The 25,330-nt window shown below is 43.1% G+C and overlaps 2 protein-coding genes across 3 annotated transcripts; both read right to left on the minus strand.

The window, feature by feature from the left end:
* Positions 1-490: 490 nt before the first annotated feature.
* Positions 491-3,898, minus strand: LOC308121499 (cornifelin homolog B-like). The gene is made up of 4 exons (XM_080482757.1): positions 3,103-3,898; positions 1,876-1,989; positions 1,331-1,488; positions 491-1,071 (listed from the first exon to the last, which is right to left on the minus strand). The coding sequence occupies exons 2-4, from the start codon at positions 1,979-1,981 to the stop codon at positions 949-951; spliced, it is 387 nt and encodes a 128-aa protein (XP_080338883.1). The 5' UTR covers positions 1,982-1,989; positions 3,103-3,898; the 3' UTR covers positions 491-948.
* Positions 3,899-15,156: 11,258 nt separating this feature from the next.
* LOC308121949 (heterogeneous nuclear ribonucleoprotein A/B-like) lies at positions 15,157-21,805 on the minus strand. Of its 2 annotated transcripts, none has more exons than XM_080483498.1 (9): positions 21,696-21,805; positions 19,937-20,122; positions 18,971-19,139; positions 18,700-18,858; positions 18,042-18,173; positions 17,858-17,957; positions 17,343-17,495; positions 17,043-17,133; positions 15,157-15,772 (listed from the first exon to the last, which is right to left on the minus strand). In XM_080483498.1, exons 2-8 carry the CDS (start codon positions 20,101-20,103, stop codon positions 17,063-17,065), a joined length of 951 nt encoding a protein of 316 aa, XP_080339624.1. In that variant the 5' UTR covers positions 20,104-20,122; positions 21,696-21,805; the 3' UTR covers positions 15,157-15,772; positions 17,043-17,062. The 2 variants fall into 2 exon arrangements, with proteins under 2 accessions (XP_080339624.1, XP_080339625.1); XM_080483499.1 differs by having other exon boundaries at positions 15,157-15,625; positions 17,025-17,133; positions 21,696-21,773.
* Positions 21,806-25,330: the final 3,525 nt, after the last annotated feature.

Below are 25,330 nucleotides of genomic sequence, written 5' to 3' on the forward strand. Positions count from 1 at the left end.
GTGTTTTCATGTAATATAGATATATTTTATATGATCGGTTATTGACAATGGATGGATTCTGATTTCTGATTCTGACATGTTATAATAAAAATATACTTCTTTTTTTTTTTAATTAATACATTGTCAAAAAAGAGGGTCAGACTCTTGTAATTTCCCAGAAGTGGACAGAAAAAGAGAAATCAGCACCAGAAAGGATGCAAACGCTGTAATTTCTATGTTTTAAAATGGAAACGAAGAGCAAATTATCAGCTCACCTGAAGACAGATGTGACATTTAAATGTTTTCGTTGCTCTGCACTCAGTAGAAAGACAGAGAGAGACACAGAAACATGTCATGAGGAGTTTCTGTGATTTTAGTGGAGGTGAACAAGTCCTGAGAGTCGACGTGACCTCATTTGACCTCTGTGGCTCCTGGTGAGGAGAGGGCTCCCTCTAGTGGCTGTGTTATGTAGCACAACCATGACAAGTAATGCTACTTTGAAGCTGAAGGTGGCAGCAGAGAGCCAAAGTTTGTCTTTATTTGGGCTTAATGAAGAACCTTCAATTCTTTTACGTGTTTTATGTTTAACTTTTAAATTCAGGGTTTTAGATACTGCACCTTTAAAAGCTTTGTACAAAGTCTTGGATGTATATTGACACTGAGGGAGATGTTCATGATGTCAAATAAGTTTAAATGTTACAAACACCAACACATATTATGCACTTTAAGCAAGTTTATTGGGAATAAATTAGTATTTTCTATAAACATACAAGAATTTCCATTCAAAAATATTACATGTCTTCTATCCTCTAGGTTTTCCCCTGTAATGGCCGGAAAATAAATGTGAGATATTTGGAAAAGTTAAAGATTTGTTCAAACTTCTGAATAAAACACGAGAAGAAATGATATAGAAAGGTATGCGGTGTGTGTGATGTTAAAAGTATCTTAGCGAAACTGTGGAGATGTCCGTCATGTGAATTTGCTGTTGACCAGGATGACCGCGGCGTCCCTTCTCCTCATCTCTCTGGACATTTGACACCAGACACAAGGTTTGCAGAAGCTCGACAGCACGCAGTCGTTGCACATGGTGCCCTGCAGAGGGAACCCGCCAACGCAGAAAATCACTAACTCGGAAAATCACAAACTCAAAGTCGCAAACTCGGAAAATTGAAAATTCGGAAAGTCAGAACCTTACAAACTGAAAAACTCACAAAGTCAAATAATCTGAAACTCAGAATTTCACAAACTCAACAACTCAAATTCACCAAATCAAAGAAGTGACAAACTCAAAGCCTAATAAACGTATTAACCCCCCCCCCCCCTCCCCCGCCTCCCCCCTCTCCACACTTACATGGATGCCGTAGCGCTGCCTCATAGAGACCCTCATGGACATGGTGATCGCCGGGGCGAATCCGCTGAAGACCTCCAGCAGGGGCAGACAGAGCGGCTCGCCGTAGCGCTTCGACGTCTTGCAGGCGAAGCAGGGGCAACACCAGAACGCAAAACAGCCTGAAACACAAAACATCTGGAATTAATCCACATTTAGGATTAATTCCATCAGCAGATTCTACAGCAATGCTCTGCCAGCTGGTTTAAATGGACTATTTGTAAGGCCGTTTCAGCTAAAATCCAGATTATAGAGCATCTTCCTCCACTAACATCCATATTATAGAGCATCTCCCCCCACTAACATCTAGATTATAGATCATCTTCCTCTTTATGACATACAGATTATAGAGCATCTTCCTCCTATAGAGTGTCTTCCTCCTTATATCATCCAGAGTATAGAGCAGCTTCCTCCACTATAATCCAGATTATAGAGCATCTTCCACCTTTAACGTCCAGATTCTAGATCATTTTACAGTATAAACAAAAGATGGGTGTTCAGTGACTTACATTCTGATTTGTTGTTCCAGCAGTCACATACTCCAGAGCCCCAATCTGCGGAGGTTTCCATGTGCATCACCGGCCCCGGCTGATTGATGACCATTTTAGAAGTCATGTTGACGTCTGGAGGTCAAACCAGGAGTTGTAAGTCAAACTATTTGTCTAATATCATAACAGAATTATAAATATGATTGTATACAAAGAAAAACATCAGGGATTATTCTAATAATCCGGCACCAGGAGGCAGTTACCAACAAAAACATCAGGCTCTTTTCTGAAGTTTGATTAATGAATTTATATTAAGGCATAAATACATTTTAAAGAAAATATATCAGCGGCTGCAGATAAGAAACTATATACTTTATTTTTTTTTTTTGATTGATTTCCGAAAAGCTTTTGACACAACTGATTTGTTAAATAATCTATGGGGTTATCTGAATAATTTCCCAGTATATTGCATTCCCCCTCGAGGAGTAACCAGTGGTGTTCCACAGGGCTCGGTTTCGGGGCCACAACAGTCTACTTTATTTAAATGATATCTTCACTACACCAAATACTTTGAAGGTTCAGGAAATGAAAGAATTCGTGGTGACAGTAGAAAAGGGAATCGGTTCTGTTGTTTAAAAGGTTTGATTTTAATAGAATATCACTAAATGTTTATGATGTTTGGAGACTTAAACGTTCTCCTATCTGAGGTACTTTGTGTTTATTTCTTGTGTAACACCGACACACTTTAACACGATTTGTGCTGTTTGTGGCAGAGTTTTACATCTGATTCTTTGTTTTAATTTGTTGAATATATAGTTTAATACATCATGTTATATATATATATATATATATATATATATATATATATATATATATATATATATATATATATATACAGACAAATACAAACAAAAGCTGGAAAGGCAGAGAAAAACCTGTCAGTAAATATAAACAAGGAAGGAAAATGTGTTAGATAGAACAAAAACATGATCAATCTTTTAAAACGTGTACTTCACATTTTTATAACAACGAGTTTCAGGAGTGAAGAAAGTACTTTTCACTGTACTCGGTAGTACAACTGTGTTGATGATATAGTGTATGTCTTCCTTGTTTAACAAACAGAGCAGATTAATTGTCGTGAATTCACAGAGTATTCCCTCTTCTGTCAAATCAAAACTCCCTGTTTCAGATAAGTATCAGTCACTTCTGCTGTTATAAGATGATTTAATAAAGAAATAAAACGCTCACCTTTGGGTTTGGGGGAGTTCTCCGAGGCGTACGTCCCGTGGCAGTTGACCTCTGTACTGAGAAACTCTCATTTCTCGCTCCAGAATTTCAGGCAGCAAATGACAGAGAGGCCAGACAGGAACGACAGGTTCATCCTCTTTTCGTTTTTTTTCTTTTTTTTTTTTTTAAGGTGCCTATTATTTATTGTCCCTGTGACGGATTAAACCTGGTGCGGCTTGACGAAGTGGAAAAATGGTGTGCGACAGTCAAAGTCAAAGATCAAGATGTAAACCTTAACTGGTAAGACTCAAACTAGAAACGTGTTTGCACTGCGGCTCGCTGACGCTTTCACAGCATTTTACAGCAAAGAATCGTTTGTTTTCATTTTTACTTTCATTCCACACTGATTTTCAAAAAACAGTTCAATCGGATTAAAAACAGCTGAAACGGCTGAAACAGCCAGAACAGCTTCAGTGAAGAAGGGAAAAAATAAGAAAAAGAAAAGGAAAGGAAAGTTAAAAAACAAAACAAACAACAAAAAAAAAGCGGGAAAAATAAAGAACGAGAACTACAGTCGATAGAGCGCACACCTTCACAGACACCACATTTGTTACCATGGAAACCAAATGGATTTCAAGGTTATTCTATCCGCCACACGTTCCATCGTTTGTCCCGGTCGTTGGTTGGTTGGTGGTTGAATTCCTGTACAGGCACAACTTTAAAAGGTAAAAATAGAAAAGAAAGGAAAGAAAAATATGAAATAGAAAGAAGAAAGAAAGAAAACAACTGACTCTGGAGGTGAAAATTATTCATGTCTATCTACTGAGCATGTGCAGAACAACTTGTTAGTACAGCTGTGGTATGAATGTGCAGGAGCAGCGATGGAATTGGAGCATTTTCAAAAATTTGCTCCGATGTCGTGTTTACAAACTCCCACCTGAGGCGGGGCCCTGGGGGCAAAACCGACGGACGTGGATGAATGGATGAATGGATGAATGGATGGTCTCTTTGTGGAAGCCTCTCCCATCTCAAACACACCTTCACCAAAACCTCAGACCACAGCGACGTTTCTGAACAATCCAGGGTGGAGGAACTTTACTCTGACTTTCTCTCCAACATGGTTTCCTGACTGCTGCGGTGCAGGAATGGTGCTAAATGAAAGCTTGGCTCCACGTCAGGAAGGAGCCGCCCTGCACTGATATGTTCTGAATACCACAGTCATTACCTGTATGGGTAATTACCTGTACAGTCATTATACGGTCATTACCCGTACATCACAGGACGTGACAAATGAATCCCACACCATTGTTTTCTTCAGGTGGAGTCGCTACCTCCCCTACCCTACAGTGTGTGTGTGTGCGTGTGTGTGTGTGTGTGTGTGTGTGTGTGTGTGTGTGTGTGTGTGTGTGTGTGTGTGTGTGTGTGTGTGTGTGTGTGTGTGTGTGTGTGTGTGTGTGTGTGTGTGTGTCACCATTGGTCTCGATCCAGCAAGAAGACAGATATAACTAACCAGTGTCGGCCCAGTGAGTCCTGGGAGGATTCTACATGTGGGTCGGAGTGATTTTCATCCTGCAGGTGGGGCTACCAAAAGAGTCCAGGAGTGACGGAGCTCCGCAGACCGACACCACCCAAGGCCGCAGGACCGCAGAGAACAGCCACAAGCCCGAAGACCCGGAGGCACAGCGGCCGCCTCCCCCGAGGCCCCCGAGGCCCCCGAGGACACAGCAGAGCTCCCTGGCACCCCCAAGTCCAACACCAGGCCAGCTCACCCCATGGGGCCGCCCCACATAGGTGCCTCAAGAACCACCGGGACAATGAGCCACCCCGCGGCGCCGCGACCAATTCCGGAGCAGAGGCCCAGAAGTTAGATTCCATGTCTCCACCTCAACCCGGCTGCAGATAAGGAGTGATTGTGCACCAGTATGTCCCACCCAGATTAAACCTAAAGGTATTTTAATCTGACAGAAGGCGACTGTCACAGACTGAACCGGTTTAATAATAATGATGCATGGGTTTACATAGCACTTCACACTGCATTATTCATTCACTCCATACTGGATGGTGGTAAACTTCAGCCACAGCTGCCCTGGGGCAGACTGACGGATGCGAGGCTGCCAATCTGCACCATCAGCCCCTCCAACCACCACCGACCACTCACAGGCAGTTTTGGGGTTCAGTGTCTTGCCCAAGGACAGAGATGGGACCTGCAACCTTCTGATTGGGAGACGACCGCTCTACCAACCTTGCCATGCCGCCCCAAGCGGTCAAGCTATATAGTTATTCATGAAGATATGTACACGTACCTTCTCTGTGAAGGAAAGTATCTTTTTACTCGTGCTCATGTAATACTTTTAGAGCATCTTCCCCCGTGAACATCCAGATTATAGAGCATCTTCCCCCTCTAACGTCCAGGTTATAGAGCATCTTCCTCCTTGAACATCCAGATTATAGAGCATCTTCCCCCTCTAACATCCAGATTATAGAGCATAATCCTCCTCTAACATCCAGATTATAAAGCATCTTCCCCCTCTAACGTCCAGATTATAGAGCATCTTCCCCCTCTAACATCCAGATTATAAAGCATCTTCCCCCTCTAACGTCCAGATTATAGAGCATCTTCCCCCTCTAACATCCAGATTATAAAGCATCTTCCCCCTCTAACGTCCGGATTATAGAGCATCTTCCCCCTCTAACATCCAGATTATAAAGCATCTTCCCCCTCTAACGTCCAGATTATAGAGCATATTCCTCCCATTAACAGCTAAACTAATCTGTCAAAGCAACACTACAATAATCCAGCAATGTTTCCTCAAGACACAAGTAACTACAATCTATTACTGATTTTCATTAACATCCACGACAATAACCGTATAGGAGTCTTGAGTCTTGACTAATCTTAATCTCAATCTCACTAGTTAAAATGAAGCATTTTTTAAAAATCTGTTACAGAAATCGTAGATTTTCATGTGGTTTGATGGCTGGATGATCTTTTTTGGCCATTTTTTTATCAAAATGATTCAAAATCTGAGGTCTCTGTTGACCTCAGATTCTCCAGACAGAACTAGTTCTGATAGTCGCAGGTTCGTTTCTGGTCTGCAGCTCATCTCCCGAAACAAGTCAAGTCAAATCCACAGGAATCTTAACGAGGATTACGAGTCAGTAACGTCAGACTGTTTCAAGCACGGCGTCATTTCTTGTGTTTATCAGCCGTTCCTGCAGATTAATCCAATGAAATAGGATTATTGTGATTAAAAACCAACAAAACTCCACGGTTTGTTTCCTGCTGCATTAGATCCACACACCATCAAAACCACCGACAACATACAGCTGAGAAACACCGCAACAGAAAAGAACCGGAATAATCCAGAGCAGCATGTTGAATGCAACATACACTGTTGAACCCCCCCCCCCCATCTCCCATCCCCCCGCCCCCAACCCCCCAGACCGGGGGGACACACTGACCTACTTTTCAGTCTCACACAGAGAATTTTTCAGCTCGAAGGAAAAGAGAGGGATCGGCTCGTTTACACCACAAAGTGAAAACTCATCATTTCTGGGGTTTTATTTCAGAAAAGTTGCAGTTTTCGATGTAGTGTTCATGTTGGGCCACTAGTTGGTGCTGTTGGTTGTTTTTTTAATGACACCACACTCACACACACACACACACACACAAACACACACACACACACACAGCAGAGCACAACGGGCTCTAAACAATAACAACGGGAGAACACGGACATTCTCGTGGACAGACCACCAAATTGTTTTTACGGTGACTGTCAAAATAAAACTCCCAAGTCCAGGAGAACATGGACAGAAGACCTTTTTAACTACGGTCGTGGTGCGCATGCACGGTAGCACCGTTTCAGAAAAGTTGTGTTTTTTTTCTTCCATTTCCACGAAGACCAAGAGTTTTTTTTTTTTAAATTCCACCCTGGAAGCCGTTTTCCAAAAGTTGCATTTTCAGAGACTCCGAGCAACATTGTTGTGTGTTCCATTAAAATCTTCTTCTTCTTTAACGGCGGTTTGCATCCATAAAGTTGCATTATTACCGCCATCTGCTGGTCCATACCATTCCCGCCATTTAAAAAGAAAGAAAGAAAGAAGCGCTGAGCCGGCTATATGTTGATTTTATTGTCATTTTCTGTAAAATAAAGACACGACAAAGCAAAACTTTAAATATGAAGGTTATGATGGCAGCAGCTCACCACTCATGATGGAATCTGGCCCCTGGACTAAAACGTGTTTGACGCCCTTGGATGTAGAAAGTGGCGTCATGCTGGAATTTGGCCTACAAATGTCTCGGAGTCTCGGTGGTGAAGCGACCGCCTGCAAACATCTGGAGCAAAGTAGGAGGAAAGAAAAGCCTCCTGCGGTCCCCAGGGACCGTAGAGCTGCTAATGTGATCCAGCGCTGAACCCGGTGCTCTGCAGCTCTCCCGCTACCTTTGACCCAGATCGATGTGCAGACCGGCTCGGGTCCGTCCAGGATCGGAGAGGGCAGCATGTGAACGGGCGCCGCTCCCAGAGGCGGCTCGTCACGTGACTCCGTGGAATCCTCAAATATTTGAAATAGCTTGCGGGGGGGGGGGGGGGGGGGGGGGGGGGGGGGGGGTTCGACAGCACCGGCCGGCTCACTTTGACCTGAACCGAGCAGCACATGGAGGGGCGCCAGGAGCAGAGGGGGCGACGTGTGATCACATCCGAGTTTCTGGTCTGAACCTGAAGAATCTCGTTTCTTCAACCAGGAGAGGAAGTTTCATGGAGGAGCAGCGATTTAGTGATAAATGTTTAACGGGGACAATTAAACCTGAATGACTTTTCTTTGAGAGGTTCACTGATGATTTCCTCACAAAAACCACGGAATTACCAGAGGAAATGACCACAATCTCAACATAAATCCAATTTTAGTTCAACCTTCTGGTGTAAAATATTGAGAAACGTCCAAATCTCAACAATTTCTGTAGTAACAGACATTTTCCTCAACAAAGACAAACTTGAAATTTTACATTCAAAGGTTATTACAGTTCTATTTCACCGGTACCGAACCCACTTCAGGGGTTTTTAAGCAAAAACTAAAAACCTAACCTTTTAAAAAAAAAAAGGAATGTCCTTTATGCTGTTCCTTTCTGTACCCAATAACCCTTACATTTTTTGCTGTTACGAATTTTTACTCATGCGTTTTAAAATTTTCTCAGTTTGTTCCTTGAAGCACTTTGGGATTGTTTAAATCTTAAAGCTGGCCGGTGTGGCCGGATTGGAGCCTCTCGCGGGTTCTGGCCGGCAGCTTTAAGACATACGACACTGAAGGTTTTCTGGACGAAGGCCAGACGGCTTTTTTACTGCCCTCGATGACGAAAGGCCTCAAATTGACACAGAAGTCATGGAAATCAATGAGAGCGCAGAAGTAGGTTAGACACACAGTGATCAGCCATAAGATTATGACCAGTAGATAACAATGGTGGATGGAGCAGTCAGTGGGACGGAGGTGCATGTCAGGGAGAAAACCAGCAAACTGTTATAGGACAGAAGGATTTTAGGACGCTTCTGAAAAGGGCCGATTGAGACGGTTTCTGTTGCACAAGTCAGTTTGTGTAGCGACTCGTCCAACGAGAAGGGATTCAATGTCCACCAGAGTCCACCAGAGTCTACCAGAGTCCACCAGAGTCAACCAGAGTCTACCAGAGTCCCCCAGAGTCTACCAGAGTCAACCAGAGTCTACCAGAGTCTACCAGAGTCCACCAGAGTTTACCAGAGTCCACCAGAGTCCCCCAGAGTCCACCAGAGTCCACCAGAATCCACCAGAGTCTACCAGAGTCCACCAGAGTTTACCAGAGTCCACCAGAGTCTACCAGAGTCCACAAGAGTCCACCACAGTCCACCACAGTCCACCAGAGTCCACAAGAGTCTACCAGAGTCCACCAGAGTCCACCACAGTCCACCAGAGTCCACCAGAGTCTACTAGAGTCCACCAGAGTCCACCAGAGTTCACCAGAGTCCACCAGAGTCCATGCCCCGATGAGTTCTGGACGTGTTGGCAGAAGAATGTGGTCGTAATGTAATCGGCTGATTGGTGTCGGGAAACTGTAAGAAAAGTCGCACATCTTTGTCCAACAATCAAATTTCTTAGACCCGCCTGACCACCACAGGAGTTGATCCCGGCCGGGCGGGGCAAGTTTACACCACAACGTTTCCAGTGAACACACTTTGTTTTTGTTACAGAACAATTTTGTGTTTACACGGTAAGGTTTTGAAATCAACGTAAGTTTCCTCATAAATGGCAGAAACGCTGAAAATGTTATGTAATGAAACCACACACCCTAGAGCTACATTCGGTAGAGAGCGCAGACCTTCGCCAACGCCGAGTTAGCGCATATCAATGGTAACTCGGTAGGGTAGCAACATATTTACACAGTTTTCTGGGATTTATTTGGAAACGGTTTGCCGTTAACATCCCAAAATCTAAAGGATTGATCCTTGGATGATGAGAAATCATCCCTGAAGATTTCATGCAATTTGAGTCAAACGTTTTGGTGAAGATTTGGTAAATACATATATACATAAATACAGTGGTGGCTGGTGATGCATTTCTTCATTATCATCATAAACAAATTTTGACAGTATTACAGTGTATTCATATATTTTATATTTAAAAAAAACAAAAAACATTCCTCTTGCTTCCACCGGGGGGGGGGGGGGGGGGGGGGGGGGGGGGGGGGCTGTGCCCCGGCGCCCCCTATTGACCAGCTGCCACTGCATACATGCCAATAAATAAAGAAATGCATGCAGACAAAAACATAACTTTCACCCAACGTTCATTAGCGAAGGTAACAATACTCTAAACAATAACAACGGGTGAACACAGACATTCTAGTTCAGATGACCAAGTCGTATTGTTATTACGGCGACTGTCAAAATAAAAGTACCAAGTCCCAGGAGAATCTGGACTGGGAGTCACGACACCACGGAGGAAACGTTGTTCTGATTGTCTCTACTGAGCATGTGCAGAACTACTAGTGACTACCGCCGAGGTGCGTACGAAGAAGCATTTCTAAAAAGTTCCACCTTGGAAGCAGTTTCCAAAAAGTTGCATTTCCAGTGGCTCGGAGCGCCGTCGTGTCAACAAACACCCAAAAGGAGTCATAGAAGTGACGACAAGCGACACCGTGTCCATCGCAGGACAAACTCAACGCGACCAGAGAGTCACAGGCACATTCAAACTGTCGACAAACAGAAGGACCAGTCAATGCAAATGCACTTTATGAGCAATTTTAATAAACTACCCTGAAAAAGGGACAATACAGGACTAAATGGACTAAAATAAAAACCCACTGAGGCAAAGAAAGACTTGGACACTAGAGCTGACATGGTGGACGACGTGATTAGAAATGTACTTCTTTCATTTGGTTGTAAAGCACAGCCAATTACCTGGTGTCTGATCATTCAATGAGCCTTTTCCCCCAGTTTGGTGGCCAGCAGGTAAACCTGCTGAACCCAGAAGTGGGAGACCAGAGAGCGACTTACAGAGCAAACAGGCCACCGGGGCAGAGACCCTGCAGAGGTTACAGTCCAGCCAGTGTCAGCAAAAAACCCAGGTCTTTTGTCTCACATCGCTAAAGTCTTCCCCACCTGGCCGAGTCCAGACGGAGCGGCTTGATTCAGCAATACTACTCGTGGACACGTCATGTCAACTGCTGCCCATCATCTGATTCACTGACTTGGGGAACCAAGCTGCAATTTGATGAGGTGGATTTTTAGTGTTTGGCCAACAGATTTCTCAGAAAGCAGCGAGTCTGAGCTAAAGCACTGGCACCAGTGAGAATCCCCCCGGAGAGGAGGGGGGGTGGGGGGACGAGAGAGGGAGGGAGGCGGGGGGAGACCGGGGTGAAAAAGCCCGGCTCAGTCAGACAGAAGAGCAGAGAGGACGAGGAGTGAGCGCAGAGACCCACGACCTCCAACTGAAACCAGGTAGGACCTCAACCTCGCTGGAGGATTAAAAGAGCTCGACCAAGTGGAAACAAGCGTTTCAATCTTATAAAACTATGGAGAGAAGTGACTTTTCTTACATTCTGAATGTGAGTGTGAAGGTTTAATGGTGCTTGTATGGCCACATGAAAGGATCCAGCAGTGATCCGGAACCTTTATGAGCACCAGAGACGTTTCTGTGACTTTTCACTAAACTGGAGACGCAAAACTTGTCTAACCTTTAAAATGAGACGAATACAGCTGATGAACTTTAATATGTAGTTTTAGATCTTATGTTGCATTTATGAAGTTTTTATTCCAGTTCAGGACTTTACATGTTCTTCTACCCGATTTCTTTCAGCATTTAGACAATTCTGACATTTGTGCTGTTTAAACCTTTTGGGGTTTTTTTTTAAATCAGTTTGTTTGTTTGTTTTTAAGGCATTTTAAGTTTTTTTTCCTTTTAGAAATTCTCGTCATCTCAGAGTTTTTTTTTTCAATTTCTTGTGGTTTTCGGTCTTTTTCCTCATTATACTTGTGCCATTTTTTAAGGCCCTTTCTAGCCAATAGATAAGAAAAGGACTCTGGCATGTGAATAAAATCAAAAGTAAGATCAAATGTTTCAGTATATTTCTGTGAAAGCTTCAGGGAGCCATTACAGAGGGACGAAATCTCTCATCTAACATGTATTTTTCTAAAAATTGAGCTTTAAAACTGCTTTTGCGACCAAAAAACTATTATTACTGTATAAATCAATGTACTGTCTACTCCTCTGAGCTTCTCTATTTAATCTCGTTGTATTTAAAAGGGGCCTCCTGGGTGATTGATCATGTGTTATACTGGAAAACTGTACCACAAATACCTTTTAAGAACTAAGATTGCGATGGGAAGCCGTTCTGTGATGGATTCCAGAATAATGAATGAATTAGTTGTAGGAAATGTCTTGAAAATAGCTTCTAAACACAAAGTCCAAGAGAGAAACAGCTGGAGAACATGTATCATGATGAAACCTGGACTGTTCTCCTGCAGCCGTATCTTATGTGAGTTTTCTACTTCAGAGCGTCCAGCAGTGGTTCCACCGCAGAGCGACGACGTCCTTCACCTCCCCTGGACTCTGAGACGAGCTTCAGCCGCTGCTGGTTAGTGTGAATGACTCTTTAATGGCCTGAATTACAAACTGGTTCTTCAGCTTTGGTCGGACTTTGTGTGAAGACGTGACGTTCCAGTAGGACCATGTGAGCCGTGGGCCCTGGTCAGTGTTTTCGCGGGGTTGTATTGATCGTTTCCCAACGTTTTCCGTCACTTCGCTCGCTGCCCTGCTCTCCTCTCCCGGCCTTCATCTCTCTCTGCTTCCCTCTCTGACTTCGAAACTCCTCGTCCCGCCGACACTCGTCGAGCCGTGCAGGGGACCACATTTTGAAAGTCTTGGTCTTGACTATACGACACCGAGACTGACAGAACTGTGACAGTGTTTGTGCTTGACTTCCTGAACAACTTGTTGATTTTTGAGTCCAGAAACTTGACCTCCGTCACTTCTTCACCTCCGTCCACAGATGCTCTGACAGCAACTTAAAACTGCACTATTAGATATGTTAAGCCAGTTTTTAAACGTTGGCACTTGATTTGTTCTGTGCTGTGAGAACAAACTAATGTGACTCACTACGTCCTCTTGTGGCGAGAGGTGGTACTAAGAAGCTCGGTGACCTGGGACTGTCATGAAGAGGCTTTCTACTTTCAGTGTTGATGCGTTTTCGTTCCTGTGCAGGTTTTCAGACAAAAGGTCACAGCGTCTAGAGCAGAGTGGATTTAGTGACGAGCAGAACAGAAAATGAAGTAACAAAGGCGACACTTTGTGCTGTCGGGGTCCAGTCCGAGGGTTTTTGGAGGTTGAGCAGCTGAGGATTAGATTTACGTGTGTAAGTCATTAAAAGTGTGTTTTCTTACCAGCTGTACGTCACAGGTGACGAAGAACCAACAGGAGGATGGAGAGTAGAAGTAACCCAGAGCAGCAGAACCTCCACACGCAGACGGACTCCTTCCTCACGGCAGCCCGGCTCCTTCGGGGAGGACGGCTGGACGGAGGGATTCGGAGAACATGGCAGTTTGCACACCAGGACAGTCCGGCTGGTTCACCCGCCGGCTCCCGTTCGGGGGCTAGAACGCCGGCGGAGCCGAGTGCCGAGGACTCCGAGAGCGTCGGCGGGAAGACGTCCGAGGACGGCGAGCCGCGCTCGGAGACGAACGCAGCAGGTGAAGCCCCGGTTTGCAGCTTGACCTCCGTCAGGGGTCGGACGGGCGTCGCGTTCACCTGGACGTCCGGCTGCCGCCTCACTTACAGGAAGTCCAGGAGATTCAGAGCACCGATTCTACCCGCCATCGCGGAGATCTGACGACAACATGGCCGCAGAAAACCGTGACGATAGATGAGCGCAGGTCATAAGCTGGAATTGAACTTGCAGTGTGATCGAATTTAGGATGTTTGTTAGTGAAGCCAGTTGTTCAATATTTTGTATGCTGTGTAAGTTTGTTTTTTGTATGAATAAAACTATTTTAAAGCTCGAGTGGTTCTTGGTACCTTGAGATTTACATGAGGAAGATCTGCTTTAAAAATAGTTCATTTAATGTTTAACCAGATTTAGCAATAGAATTCCCTTTCATTTATGCTTGAAACACTCAAAACTAGTTTATGGTGGTGATCGTATGATTAGGGTACTTTGAGGTCATTTGAGTGGGAAGCGGCAGAGCCAGTGGATGAACTCACACTTTCCTGATTGCAGGAGCAGAAAACATGTGATCAAACATGGATGAATTTAAAGCTTCACATTAACAATGTCGTTCAGTAAAAAGGCTTCAGTCGGTGCAACAGCAGCACATAAAAGAAACCCCATAATGTGCAGAATATATCAAGGTGAATTTGTTAAACCAGAAATGATGTGAGAAAAAGTGTTCAACAAGCTGTATTACAGCAGATGTTGAACATTAAACCCTCGGAGACCCGAATTCTGCTGCTCTTCACTGCGGCTCACAGGTAAATGACAAAAATAATTAAAGTAATTATCGTTTCTCATTCAGGCACTAAAATTCTCATTGAGATGAGCAGTGAACGCAGTGAAAAGCGTCTTCCTGGACAGAATGGTTCATTATTTTAGACTGTGGCCTGCACAGATGCAAATAAATACTGCCCCCTCGTGGCTGGATCCCTACATGACACTTTATAATAGATTCAAGTCCAATTTATGAACAATTCCAATCACAGACAATTTACATTTCCTAAATCAATTTGCACACTTCAAATTCTAAATTTGAAGTTAAAGCAGATGGAAACTTCTTGAAGGCATTAACCTGGTAGAAGTGACCAGAACTGAACGTTACACAACATTCAAACGATGTTTCAGCAGTTTATGATCCAACAAATGATTGAGGCTCCCCATGGTGTTTTCAGATTTGATGCTTTACTGTACATATTTAATGCAGTTTTAGATATAATACATCCCTGAAACATTCAATGTGTATTCTAAGCATCATTTTGCAGATTCAATGCAAAATTTGGAATTTAATGCATCACTGCTCAGATTTAATATCTCGGTACATATTCAATGCATTCCTGTGGAGATTAATGCAAGTTCAATACAAGCAACCAAGTTTATTTTTAATGAATTGACATTTAAACAGTTTTAGACAGAATGGAGATTTAAAGAGTCACCATGCAAATTAGTTCTGCTTCAGGAGGGAAACCGGTAATATACTGCCCCCTAGTGGCCTTGAGGACCCAGTTAATCCAGATTAAAGCACAGAAATCCTCCCAAATCTAAGAAAACCCCATGTAATTTGTACAATTGGGGTGTGGAGATTTACCGAGGCTCAAGAAGAACAATATTCCACCTACCTCAGTGTTGACTGAACGAGTTCCTTTTAAATGTGTAGCTTCAGAAGGAAGAGAAGCTGAAAGCTTCTAGATTTAAAAAGAAAACAACCGATGCAACGTCCCGTCAATTAATAGTTGGAATTTAATAAACGTTAAATTATTCAGATTCTCGTTAGTCAGACTGAATGAGGTGAAACAGAAAAGGACTAAATCATTAGAAGCACATTTAAAAATTAGGAATCCAAAGAAGTTTACAAACATGTTTATTACCGTTAAGCGATGAAAGAAAAGTGGTGGAGAAGAATACATTGGTCTAAAGTTCGCTTAGAGACATTAAAGGATTACAATCTTAACGTTACAAGATTCAAAGCTGCAGTTCCAGCTTCAGACCAACACTGAAGACAAACTCAGAATAAGTCTTGGTGGAGGGTTTGTCGGCACACGGACTCAAAGCACCAGGACAGAAGAGATTACTGAAAACGGTTTTATTTGTCAAAAAAGCTCCTTTACAAGCGCCAAGATTTCCAACCTGTAAAGCCAGCACACATGTAAAATACAACCCTTACAATACATTAGAATCAAAACAGGTACCAAAAAGTACAGTAAAAATTACACTTCCGGAGGAGGAAATGTGGAGGGGTGGCAGGGAGAGAGAGAGAGAGAGAGAGAGAGAGAGAGAAAAAAAAAAAAAAACACCAAAGGGAAAAAGTAAAACCTAAAAATCAAAGGGTAAAAAAAGAAAAAAAAAGAAAGAAAAGTTACATTTCGGATGTTTTCTGTACAAATGGTCTTCTGTCATAAAAGAGGTGGCGTCAGGCCCAGTGTGTGTCCGTCCAGCCGCCGCTCTCACCGGGTCACCGTCCTGCACAACACACACACACTGTGAGGACACGGATCACTTAATCTGATTATTTCTGGATTTTAATTCATTAAGCTTTGCACACGTCATGAGGAAAAGGATAGAACGCGCCAACAAGACTAGCAATCCTGCAGAGTCAGAACTTTAGTTCAAATCATTTTACTCTGATCTGTTTTCTAGACCAGCAGAAAATTCATCACCTAAAAAAAAAGTGCCGTCAAAACAAACGTTCATTTATCCACTAAAGTGTTTGACTTGTTTAAAACCAGTGGTTTAGAAATCAAATATACTTTGAGTCGAGTCCACATTAATCCCATGATCATCCACGAATAAACAAACATCTATTACAAGCTTCATTGTCGAGTAGAAAACATGTGATTAATCGCAATTATAGAAAATTGTGCAATTAGTTAATTCTACTAATTAAGTCCTAAATCAAAGTCTTTGTTTGAAGTATTGAAATATTAAGTTCACATTCAATGGACTTTATTTTTACAAAGACGAACCCGGAATTTGAGTAAATAACTAAGTTCTACTTTAGTTCTCCTCAGTTCATCGTGAGCTTCACAACTGGCAGATCAGTGGATTTTTATTTCACCATTTACATTTTCAAAAAGGTGCAAAATGTTTGTAGAAATTATTTAATGTCGACATTTCTCAATCACCTGAAATGATTCACCACATTATAGACTAAAGTGCCTCTGCTGGTCAAATCAATATATTGTACTTAACTTTAATTTCTCACGGCTGGAAAATGTCATCTGGTCAGTAGATTATGTTATATATAGATTACAACTATAACCGAATTTCCCCTTGAGGGATTAATAAAGTCTGATCTTATAACATCACTAATCCTGGATGATTGTTTGATATTAGATCCTTTGTGTAGTAAAGCTCTTTATTTACTCCCAGCAGAGTCAAAGAACCGAAGCAGTGCAAGACGATAACAAGGTTTTGTTGTACATGTAATGTAATTCTTTCCTTTCAGTAAACTTTATCCATTCATACAAAGACGCCGTTGAGCAGAATGACACCGGGAAGCAAAGACTCGTCTCCTAAAGCAGATTCACGATTTTCAGTGCATTTTTCCTTCATATATTAAAAGTGAGTTTTCCTGTAACGACTGGCTGCAGTGTCTTCTACCTGAATTTAATCTGTGTGGAGACGCAGTCATGAAAGTCATTTATATGAAAACGGATGAAAGCAGGAGATACTCTTGAGACTTTTGTTGAGTTTATTTTGAAAGGAGCGTCACAGGTTGGGACTGGCGTACCTGGCACTGCACGGCGATCTTTAATAGGGCTTGTATCCTGTCTGGTGCGCTCCTCGTCTGGGGGTTTTTCCATAGCTGGCGCTGCCTTGGTCTGCAGAGGGCGAGAGGAAACATCTCATAGACACATCGTTCTGCAGGTTCTCCTGCCTCACAGGGAAATGTACCCCAGACGACCTTCTCAGAGACGGTACCTCCAGAAGTGCATTAGTAAGAGCAACCTGACTTAGTAAATCCTGGGACAAAACTTTGAAACGACACAGGAGTTCCTAAACCAGACTAAAGTAATCATAATGGACTTACTGTAGTCGTATCCAGGACCATATCCATAGTAGTTAGGGTATTCATAGCTGCCACTGTAGCCGCCGTAGCCACCATAGCCTCCGTAGCCCTGGTTACCATAGCCTTGGTTCCAGCTGTAGTTGCCGTAGCCTTGGTTCCAGCCCTGGCTCTGACCTAAAACACAAGAACGGTTCATATCCTCAAACGGGTTCCAGTTGAGTTCAGCCATGTGAAACAGCAACAAACACATTTTAGTACGAGCATCAAGCATTGGCAGCTTCTAGACGGCGTCAGAAATCCACGGGGAGAGAAAACCGTCTGAAACAGACCAAATGATTCACACAAAAAAAAAAAACCCTCAAGAACCACTGTGATGGTTTTCTGATGCACCAATAGTTTAACAGATGCACAGGAAGAAGACTCAAAGACTTACATCACTGAGTCACAACTTAGAGCTCAAAAAAGAAAACATTTAAATGAGTGAAAACGTTCCCCATTATCAGGTGGAAAAGAAGTAAAGGTGATGCAGTTCTTACCTCCGCGGCCTCGGCCTCCTCGCCCTCCGTAGCCGCCTCCACGTCCTCCGTACTGCTGCTGCTGGTACACCTCCTTGGGCTGGGCGATCTTCAGCTCACACTGACGAGACGCACAACAAACACGCTACATGAGTCTTTTTAAGTTTAATGAGGTGTGATGATAAAACTCCATCCCTGTACGTACCTGGCTGCCCTGGATGTTGTGGTATTTCTTCACCAGACACTTCTTCACGCTGGCTTCATCTTTGTATGTAACAAAGATGAAGCCCCTCCTCTTCTTTGACTTGGGGTCCACAGGGAGCTCGATGGTCTCGATCTGTGAGGAGAGACGGCGTGTGGACAGGATTAGAGGGAACTCAATGTCTTCGGTCACTGCTGCAAAGCTTCACAAGTTTCAATCTTTATGTTTGACATCCCACACTGCAGGTTTTCCAACAGTCTCATTTAACAGCACTCGCTTGTTTTCAAGTGGTGTCAGTGCATCGACTCCAAAACCATTCCAGTGTTACTGCGGGGGAGAAAAGCTACATCCAGTCTTCTCTGCTCTGATTGGCTCAGTTATGATGGTAACTATGGAGTATAATACAGTGAAATTGCAAATGTGGAAAAAATACAAGCTTCTACAAAGCCAATGGGAGTTTGGATAAATTCGGAGTGACTGATTCATTAGCTGCGTAAAAACAAAGTTCCCGCTGATTAGTCTCTTAACATCACAGCAGTGAAGACAACAGTGGAGATCAAATCATCGTGCCTGAAACCACAGAAGCGTGAAGGTGCACTTTATCTGCAATGTTAATAACTTAGCGTTTCCTGCACATTGAGTTCCTTTCTCAGACACTGACCTCTCCGTAGGCGCCAAAATGTTCCCTGATGGTTTCATCAGTTGCTTCTGGGTTCAAACCACCAACAAAGATCTTCCTGGCCGGCTCCTTCTTCATGGCCATGGCCCTCTTGGGGTCAATCTGACGTCCATCCAGTCTGTGTTCCTTCTGCTCAAGCACCTGCACACATCAACAAATCATGAACATCTACCCAGGATGCATGTTGGACACAGACATTATCTTCAAAATGATCCCGTTAAGCCCTGGCAGGCTCACTGAGCAGGTGACCCACCTTGTCCACGCTGGTGGAGTCTTTGAAGAGGACGAAGCCGAAGCCTCGGGACCGGCCGGTGTTGGGGTCGATCTTGATGGTGCAGTCTGACACCTCACCGAACTTGGTGAAGTAATCCTTCAGGTCCTTTTTACTTGTGTCCCAGCTGAGGCCACCCACAAACATTTTCCTGGAAACACACAGATGCAACAATTACCTCTTTAAAATCTTTAATTTCCATGTTAATATCATTTCTCACGAAAGTTTTACTCAAAAGAAAAGCCTTGTGGCCCACCAAACAAATCACCACAACCTCACAGAAAACACAGATTTTTTTGAGTTAGGATTGTGTCTATTGGACATTTCACAACAGAAGGTTTCATTAAAATGTACTTTACATTGTAAATGGTGTCGTTTTCATCACATGTACCCTGCACCACAACAGAGAGAGGTTTGAATTTAGAGGTTATTACGGCACCATTTTAACATTCGGGCACAGGCAAGATGAAATTGGGCCAAATATGACTCTTGAACTAAAATGTGTTTAACACCCCAGATGAAACCCCTGCAACAGTACAGTGTCCCGGTGGATTTACTTCACCCAGCTCCGGACAGCAGCCACCACTCCGACGCACTTTGAACCTGAAGTGACCGTCCAACCATGTCTAATGAGTAAGGGACATAATCTGTACATTTGTTTTTACATAGCTTATATATCTTTTTTTTATAAGCCTGACAAAATTCTGCCATCAAGTGCAGAGGAGAGTCCAAGACTATAAATAGGTAATGGAACAGTGATTTAATGGGACATTGCTGTTCTACAGCTTCTTATGAATCACACCGATGTCACTTTGTCATGAAAATAGAAAAAGGATAGATAACCTTCAAGTGTGTAGCACAGAGTCATTTTACTCTCTTCCATCAAATAGGTTAAAATATGTACCAAGAGGCCGTCGGTTCAGTGCGTGATGCTGCATGTGCACTCACCCTGCGTCTTCCTCTCCTTTGCTGGCGTCGATCTTTCCTCCATCTGTCCCGTTGTCCTGGCCGTCGTCGCCCGCCATCAGCTCCTGCTCGGCCCCGTTCTGATCATCCTCGCCCTCATTCCCGTTCTGTTCGGAAGTCTCCATGAGCAGAGTATCAGCGTCTGCCATTCTGTCGGTCTATAAGAGACTGGGGGGGGGGGGGGGGGGGGGGGGATACGTTAATATGTGGGTTCAAAAAACAAAGGTGTTGAGAGTTAAGGTTGTTACCACATATCATCACAATCTTATAAAACTCTGAACCTGAACTATTTTTCCCAGAGGGCCACGTGAAAATGTAGAACTGCTGTTGGAGACAAGCTGAATAAATGAGAATCCCCCCCCCCCCATAAAAGGCAGATGTAACATGATTTTTATAAGCTAATGTTGCTTTGCGTCACTTTTCCTTAGAGCCCAAGTCTTACTAGACCCAATAACATGGAAAAGTGCAACAATTTTAGACCCAATAATAACACTACCTTCCCCTTAGGGCCAGTCAAGCAGAGCTTATAGGCCACATATGGCCCCTCGGGTCTTGCGGTGCCCAGGTCTGCTCAATACAAAGCTTTTTAGCAAAAATAAGGAACATTTCCTAATTGCACGATTTCATGGGCTCTAAAGAAGACTGTGCCAATGATTAAAAAAAATTAATTACTAAGGACAATTGAACCAGAATATCCAATACATTCACTACAATTATTAGTTACTTCAAGGCTTTAAACAAGCACGTGTAGAATGATTAAAATTAAGAGATTTTTGATTCTAATAAATCCTCGAATTGTTCAGGTTGAACTGATCAAATAATTTATACACACTCAAACTAAGCTGTGAGAATGTACCTTAACTTTAAATAAATTCAAGGAGATTGCCGACTGTGCATGTGAGAAACGTCTAAATATAGGCATCTGCAAGATTTACTGGGATTCCAATGGAAGCAATTGCTGTGTTCTGGGGGTTTCAATGTGCTATAAAGTTGAAACGGTTCTCGATGGGAGTTTTTACAAGAACACAATGAACCACCGTGACAATAAATAAGGAAAAGGCGGGTTCAGTGCGAGGCCCTGCAGGAGGGAGAATCGCAATTAAACAAGCTCTGAAAATACAATTCGTTAGCCTAACATTAGTAACCTAATTGCCAGGTTCAAAATGAAGGTAGTTAATGTAAACTTACATGCTAGTTATAACAAAAAAAAATCCGCATTTACGCAGCAAATACGCTGTAGAATGACCTTTAAAACCAGTTCAATAGTGCCAGATTTAGACGTTAAATATGCAGTTGGACTCGTAAATGTGTTCAATACCAAGCAATAGAGTAGTTTAATTGTAAATTTGTGATGTAGAGAGGACAAAAAGCTACAAACCGGCGTGTTACCGTTCAAGCGGACCGCGCTTTGCTCGAGTGCCGCTCCGAGCATCGTGCAGGCCCGAGTAGCTCAAATAACACCTCAATGTGGACAAAAACCACCACGCAAACCAACCTAATACGGTGATTGATGTAGAAAATTGCTTCAATAAGTAAAAGAGACCAAATTAATTTCCTAATATGTGAATGTTTGATTCATTCAAATGGACATTTAGCAGCTAACGCGGCTAATGCTAACGCACGAAGCCGAGGAGAAGTCGATAAAACGGGTTGGACTCGGAGGAAACACGCCGTCATAAAAAGAATCAGAGACGCGTCGGAAAACGTTAAACATGCAGAAACGGCCAGGGATATATCTTACTTTGAGTGTATTCACGGGGGAAGCCGACTCGCCGCTCAAAATGGACACTCTCCAAATCCGCCGCTAACTCGTGGCAACATATATACGACCGGATGTTCCCAGACGAGAGGGGGCATCGCAGTGAGGAGAACTCTGATTGGACGAGGCGAACCCGGCAAGATCCAAGATACGATGTGATTGGCTGAAATTTCGAATGCGCAGTGACAAAAGGCAGAGGGGAAAAAAGAGCTTCCTCTCGTTTCATAAACCGTTTTAAAAACCGTTCTTTTAAGCCTTTATCCACAAATAAACACACTTTTAGATAGTTTTTCTCCACACGTTTTTGATCCCTTCAATAAAGTCAACTCATTGTATCATTGTAACTTTCTGCTGTGAATAGTAAAATTTACAGCATTAACTGAAGCCTTGCAGGCAAAAACAGATATTTTACAGTTTTATTCCAAGATGTTTATTATTTAAAAGCATTTATCTTAGCATTTTAGAAAGGGATGTCAAGTTTGAGGATAAAACAGTGGTTAGTGCTCTCGCCTCACAGCGAGGAGGTTGTGGGTTTACAGTTTTTCTCAGTCGCTTTAGTACATTTCTCGAACCATCCTCAACGTTTGCAAAACAGTAAGTGCAATTCTCAATACACTTCGTACAAATAGCAAAACACCATAGATTACTTGCAAACGTCATTCTCTTGCTCAAAATCTTTAGTTCATCTCTCAAAAGCAAATATCCGTGTCAATGAACATGTCAGTGCCATCAGAATGACAAGTCCTTGTGTCATTGTGTATGAATAAGACAGTCAAATTGCTTAGTCATGCTGTCAATATAACAGTGTACTCTGGAGGAATGTTCCAATGTAAACTATGGCTAAAGTTTGATGACAATTATTGTAAATTGAAGGTTACACCATAGTGTATGTGGGAGTTTGAGTGCAAGAGACTGGATAAAATTCATATTCACACTTTTAATGTTTGTAGTGTAATTTGTTGACATACCACGTCATTGTGATACAGAAAGGAAAAGACAGCACTGCATAGTACAAAGAAAAAAAAGAAACAAAAGTAGAAATGTAAACATAGGACAATCTCCCTAGAGAAAACTGTACATGCAGTGCTGTAGGAATTACAGCGCAGTCCTACACCACCTGACGTTCCTCTCTGTTGGACCACAAATTCTCATCCACATCATAACGAATACTTTCTCTTGCGATGCAGCGTGGGAGGCATCTTTTAAAGTGCCTTATCCAGCCTCTGCAGGCATCTGCTGTGATGTCATCACACGCTGCACCCATGATAGCCAGATGGGTCATCTGTGTATGTGGCTGGCAATCATGTACTTTCCATCTCCATGTTGAGAAAAATTCCTCAATGGGATTAAGGAATGGGGAGTAGGGTGGGAGGAACTCCATCAGCATGCTGTTGTGGGCCCCAAACCATTGCCTGATGATGTTGGAGCGATGGAAAATGACATTGTCCCAGACTATCATGTATTGGGCAGGTCATCTCCAATCTGACCCCTCTCTTCTCCAGGGATGCGATCCCTGTAGAGAGTGTCGAAAAAGGTGACAAGACACTCTGTATTGTATGGCCCAATAATGGGAATATGCATTAGTACACCATTCTCAGAGAGAGCAGCACCCATGGTTATGTTCCCGCCCCGTTGGCCTGGCACATCAACTGTAGCTCGGTGGCCTTCTGCGTTTGGTTAGATTGAAGTCAGCCTCATCCATGGAGATGAAGCTGAGCTGTGGTTCACTTGCTTCCAGTTCCATCATACGCTATATCCAGAAGACACAAAATGAGTTTGATGAATTACATGCATTTTCATTTCGGGCAAGATACAGCTACATCACATACAGCGCATATTGCATCTTTTTTTCTACAGCCATACCAAATGTGTCACACTTACTGTACTGTATATCACTATATGACGGTGTACAGCTGCTTCATATTCATTTGGAGTCTTTTCAGCACCGTGTCAATGGTTGAGATGCTGACTGGTTGGATGTTATCAAAGATGTTGTCCTCTGTAATGGCACGCTGTATCTCCCTTAATCTTATGGCACTGTTTTCTACAACCATGGTGCAAATAGCCTCCTCCTCTTCAGGTGTGAAAAGGGGCCCTCTGCTACCCCTGTGAGGTTGTCTTGCAGTCCCATGTGGAAAAAATATAGTAATCCAAAACATAAAATTGAGTAAGATAAAATGTGACTGTTCACGTAAAGTATGCTGACTGTATATTGTAAAATGCAAGTAGAATACTGTAATATTGTATGAAGCATTACAGAAAGTATACAGTTATACAGCACAGTGCCTATTGTTGGATTACATACCTGTTGTGTTGACAAGAAGTCTGACTGATTGAGGACACAGTCGTTCTCCCAACATTTGGCTCCACCCTTCGACCAGCCTCGGCCATCGGAAGCCCATGATTGAGAACATGGTCTACGAGTGTGGCTCTTATCTCATCAGGAAGCACATATGTCCTCGTCCTCTTCTGCCTCGTCCTCTTTTTTGCCTACCGACTCCTTCGCCACGCAGCCTCACTCCTCCTTCTCTTCTCTCTGGCTGTTGACTCCGTCCATTTCTTTCTCCTTCCATTGTCAGAAAGTGTAATGTTGTGTTGTGTTCCAAATATATATGTTCTTGCCAGTTGATTGATTCAAGATTCAAGAAGTCAAGATTCACCTGGGGAGCAATTTACCAAGTCAGGACAGATTTAGAAAATAGTCGAATGGAAATGTATAGAAATTTTCTTGATATATTATGACGTGTTCAACCAATTTGCATGTAAAGACTGACGCTATGAACTAATGCCTAAATGTTGTGGGGGGGTGAGACTATTCAACAGAGACCAATTACAATACATTTTGATCAACATGACATAAGCAATTGATAATGTAGGTAACAGCAGAGAATTGTACATAATCATTTACATGGATGTACCAAAGCATTTGCAACTTGTTCAAAGAAATGAGAAACTGCCTTTTTGATGTGCACAAGTGACACGATGATGTGAAGATTGAACAGATACTTTTGACAATTTCATGTCTGATCTGAAAAATGTACCAAAGCGACTGAGGCCCCGTTTACACGACAAGGAATACTAGTGTATTCGCAAAACCTTCTTCACTTTCGGGGGGGTCCGTTTACACGGTACCAGTTTGCGGATGCACTGTATCTACGAAGTTTTAATCCAGGCTCCCAAAGTGGAAAGATTCTTTCACGGCCGCTAATCCCTCCTGCAGAGACTGATGGAGGCTACAGAGCCTGCTACTGCGCATGCACCCCCCCCTCCCCCCTCCTGCTCATTCAGTTGTAAACAAACATGGCGGGGGAGTGGTGAAATGGCTCGCGGTCTATATTCTAGTTTTATGGTCCAGATCAGTAGTTTAATAGTTGAGACTCTCCCTGATAGCATCCGATGCGTCATCAGTCCATATGGATGTCAGGTTCTCTTCATTTTCCTCAGGTTTATAGTGTTTTGTTCTCTGAACACATGTCTGTGTAGTTTCATTACAAAATCAAGCAACAGCGCCCTCCAGTGGCCCGGCATACTAACTACATTGTTGTCTCTGTGTCCGCTGCTGCAGTGTGAACACACTCCTTTTATTTTTTTTTACGGATTAGGTTTTGTCACGTGAA

This window comes from Lipophrys pholis (genome assembly GCF_963383615.2).
Source record: "Lipophrys pholis genome assembly, chromosome: 16".
In the NCBI taxonomy this organism is placed as follows: Eukaryota; Metazoa; Chordata; class Actinopteri; order Blenniiformes; family Blenniidae; genus Lipophrys; species Lipophrys pholis.

Coding starts and splice junctions, on each gene's coding strand:
- LOC308121499 (XM_080482757.1), bottom strand. CDS start 1,981: ATGACTTCTAAAATGGTCATCAATCAGCCGGGGCCGGTGATGCACATG. Junction 1,489..1,875: donor CTGGAACAACAAATCAGAAT/GTAAGTCACTGA, acceptor TTTGTGTTTCAG/GCTGTTTTGCGTTCTGGTGT. Junction 1,072..1,330: donor GGCAGCGCTACGGCATCCAT/GTAAGTGTGGAG, acceptor TTCCCTCTGCAG/GGCACCATGTGCAACGACTG.
- LOC308121949 (XM_080483498.1), bottom strand. CDS start 20,103: ATGGCAGACGCTGATACTCTGCTCATGGAGACTTCCGAACAGAACGGG. Junction 19,140..19,936: donor AAAGGAGAGGAAGACGCAGG/GTGAGTGCACAT, acceptor GTGTGTTTCCAG/GAAAATGTTTGTGGGTGGCC. Junction 17,496..17,857: donor AGGAGGCCGAGGCCGCGGAG/GTAAGAACTGCA, acceptor CTTGTGTTTTAG/GTCAGAGCCAGGGCTGGAAC.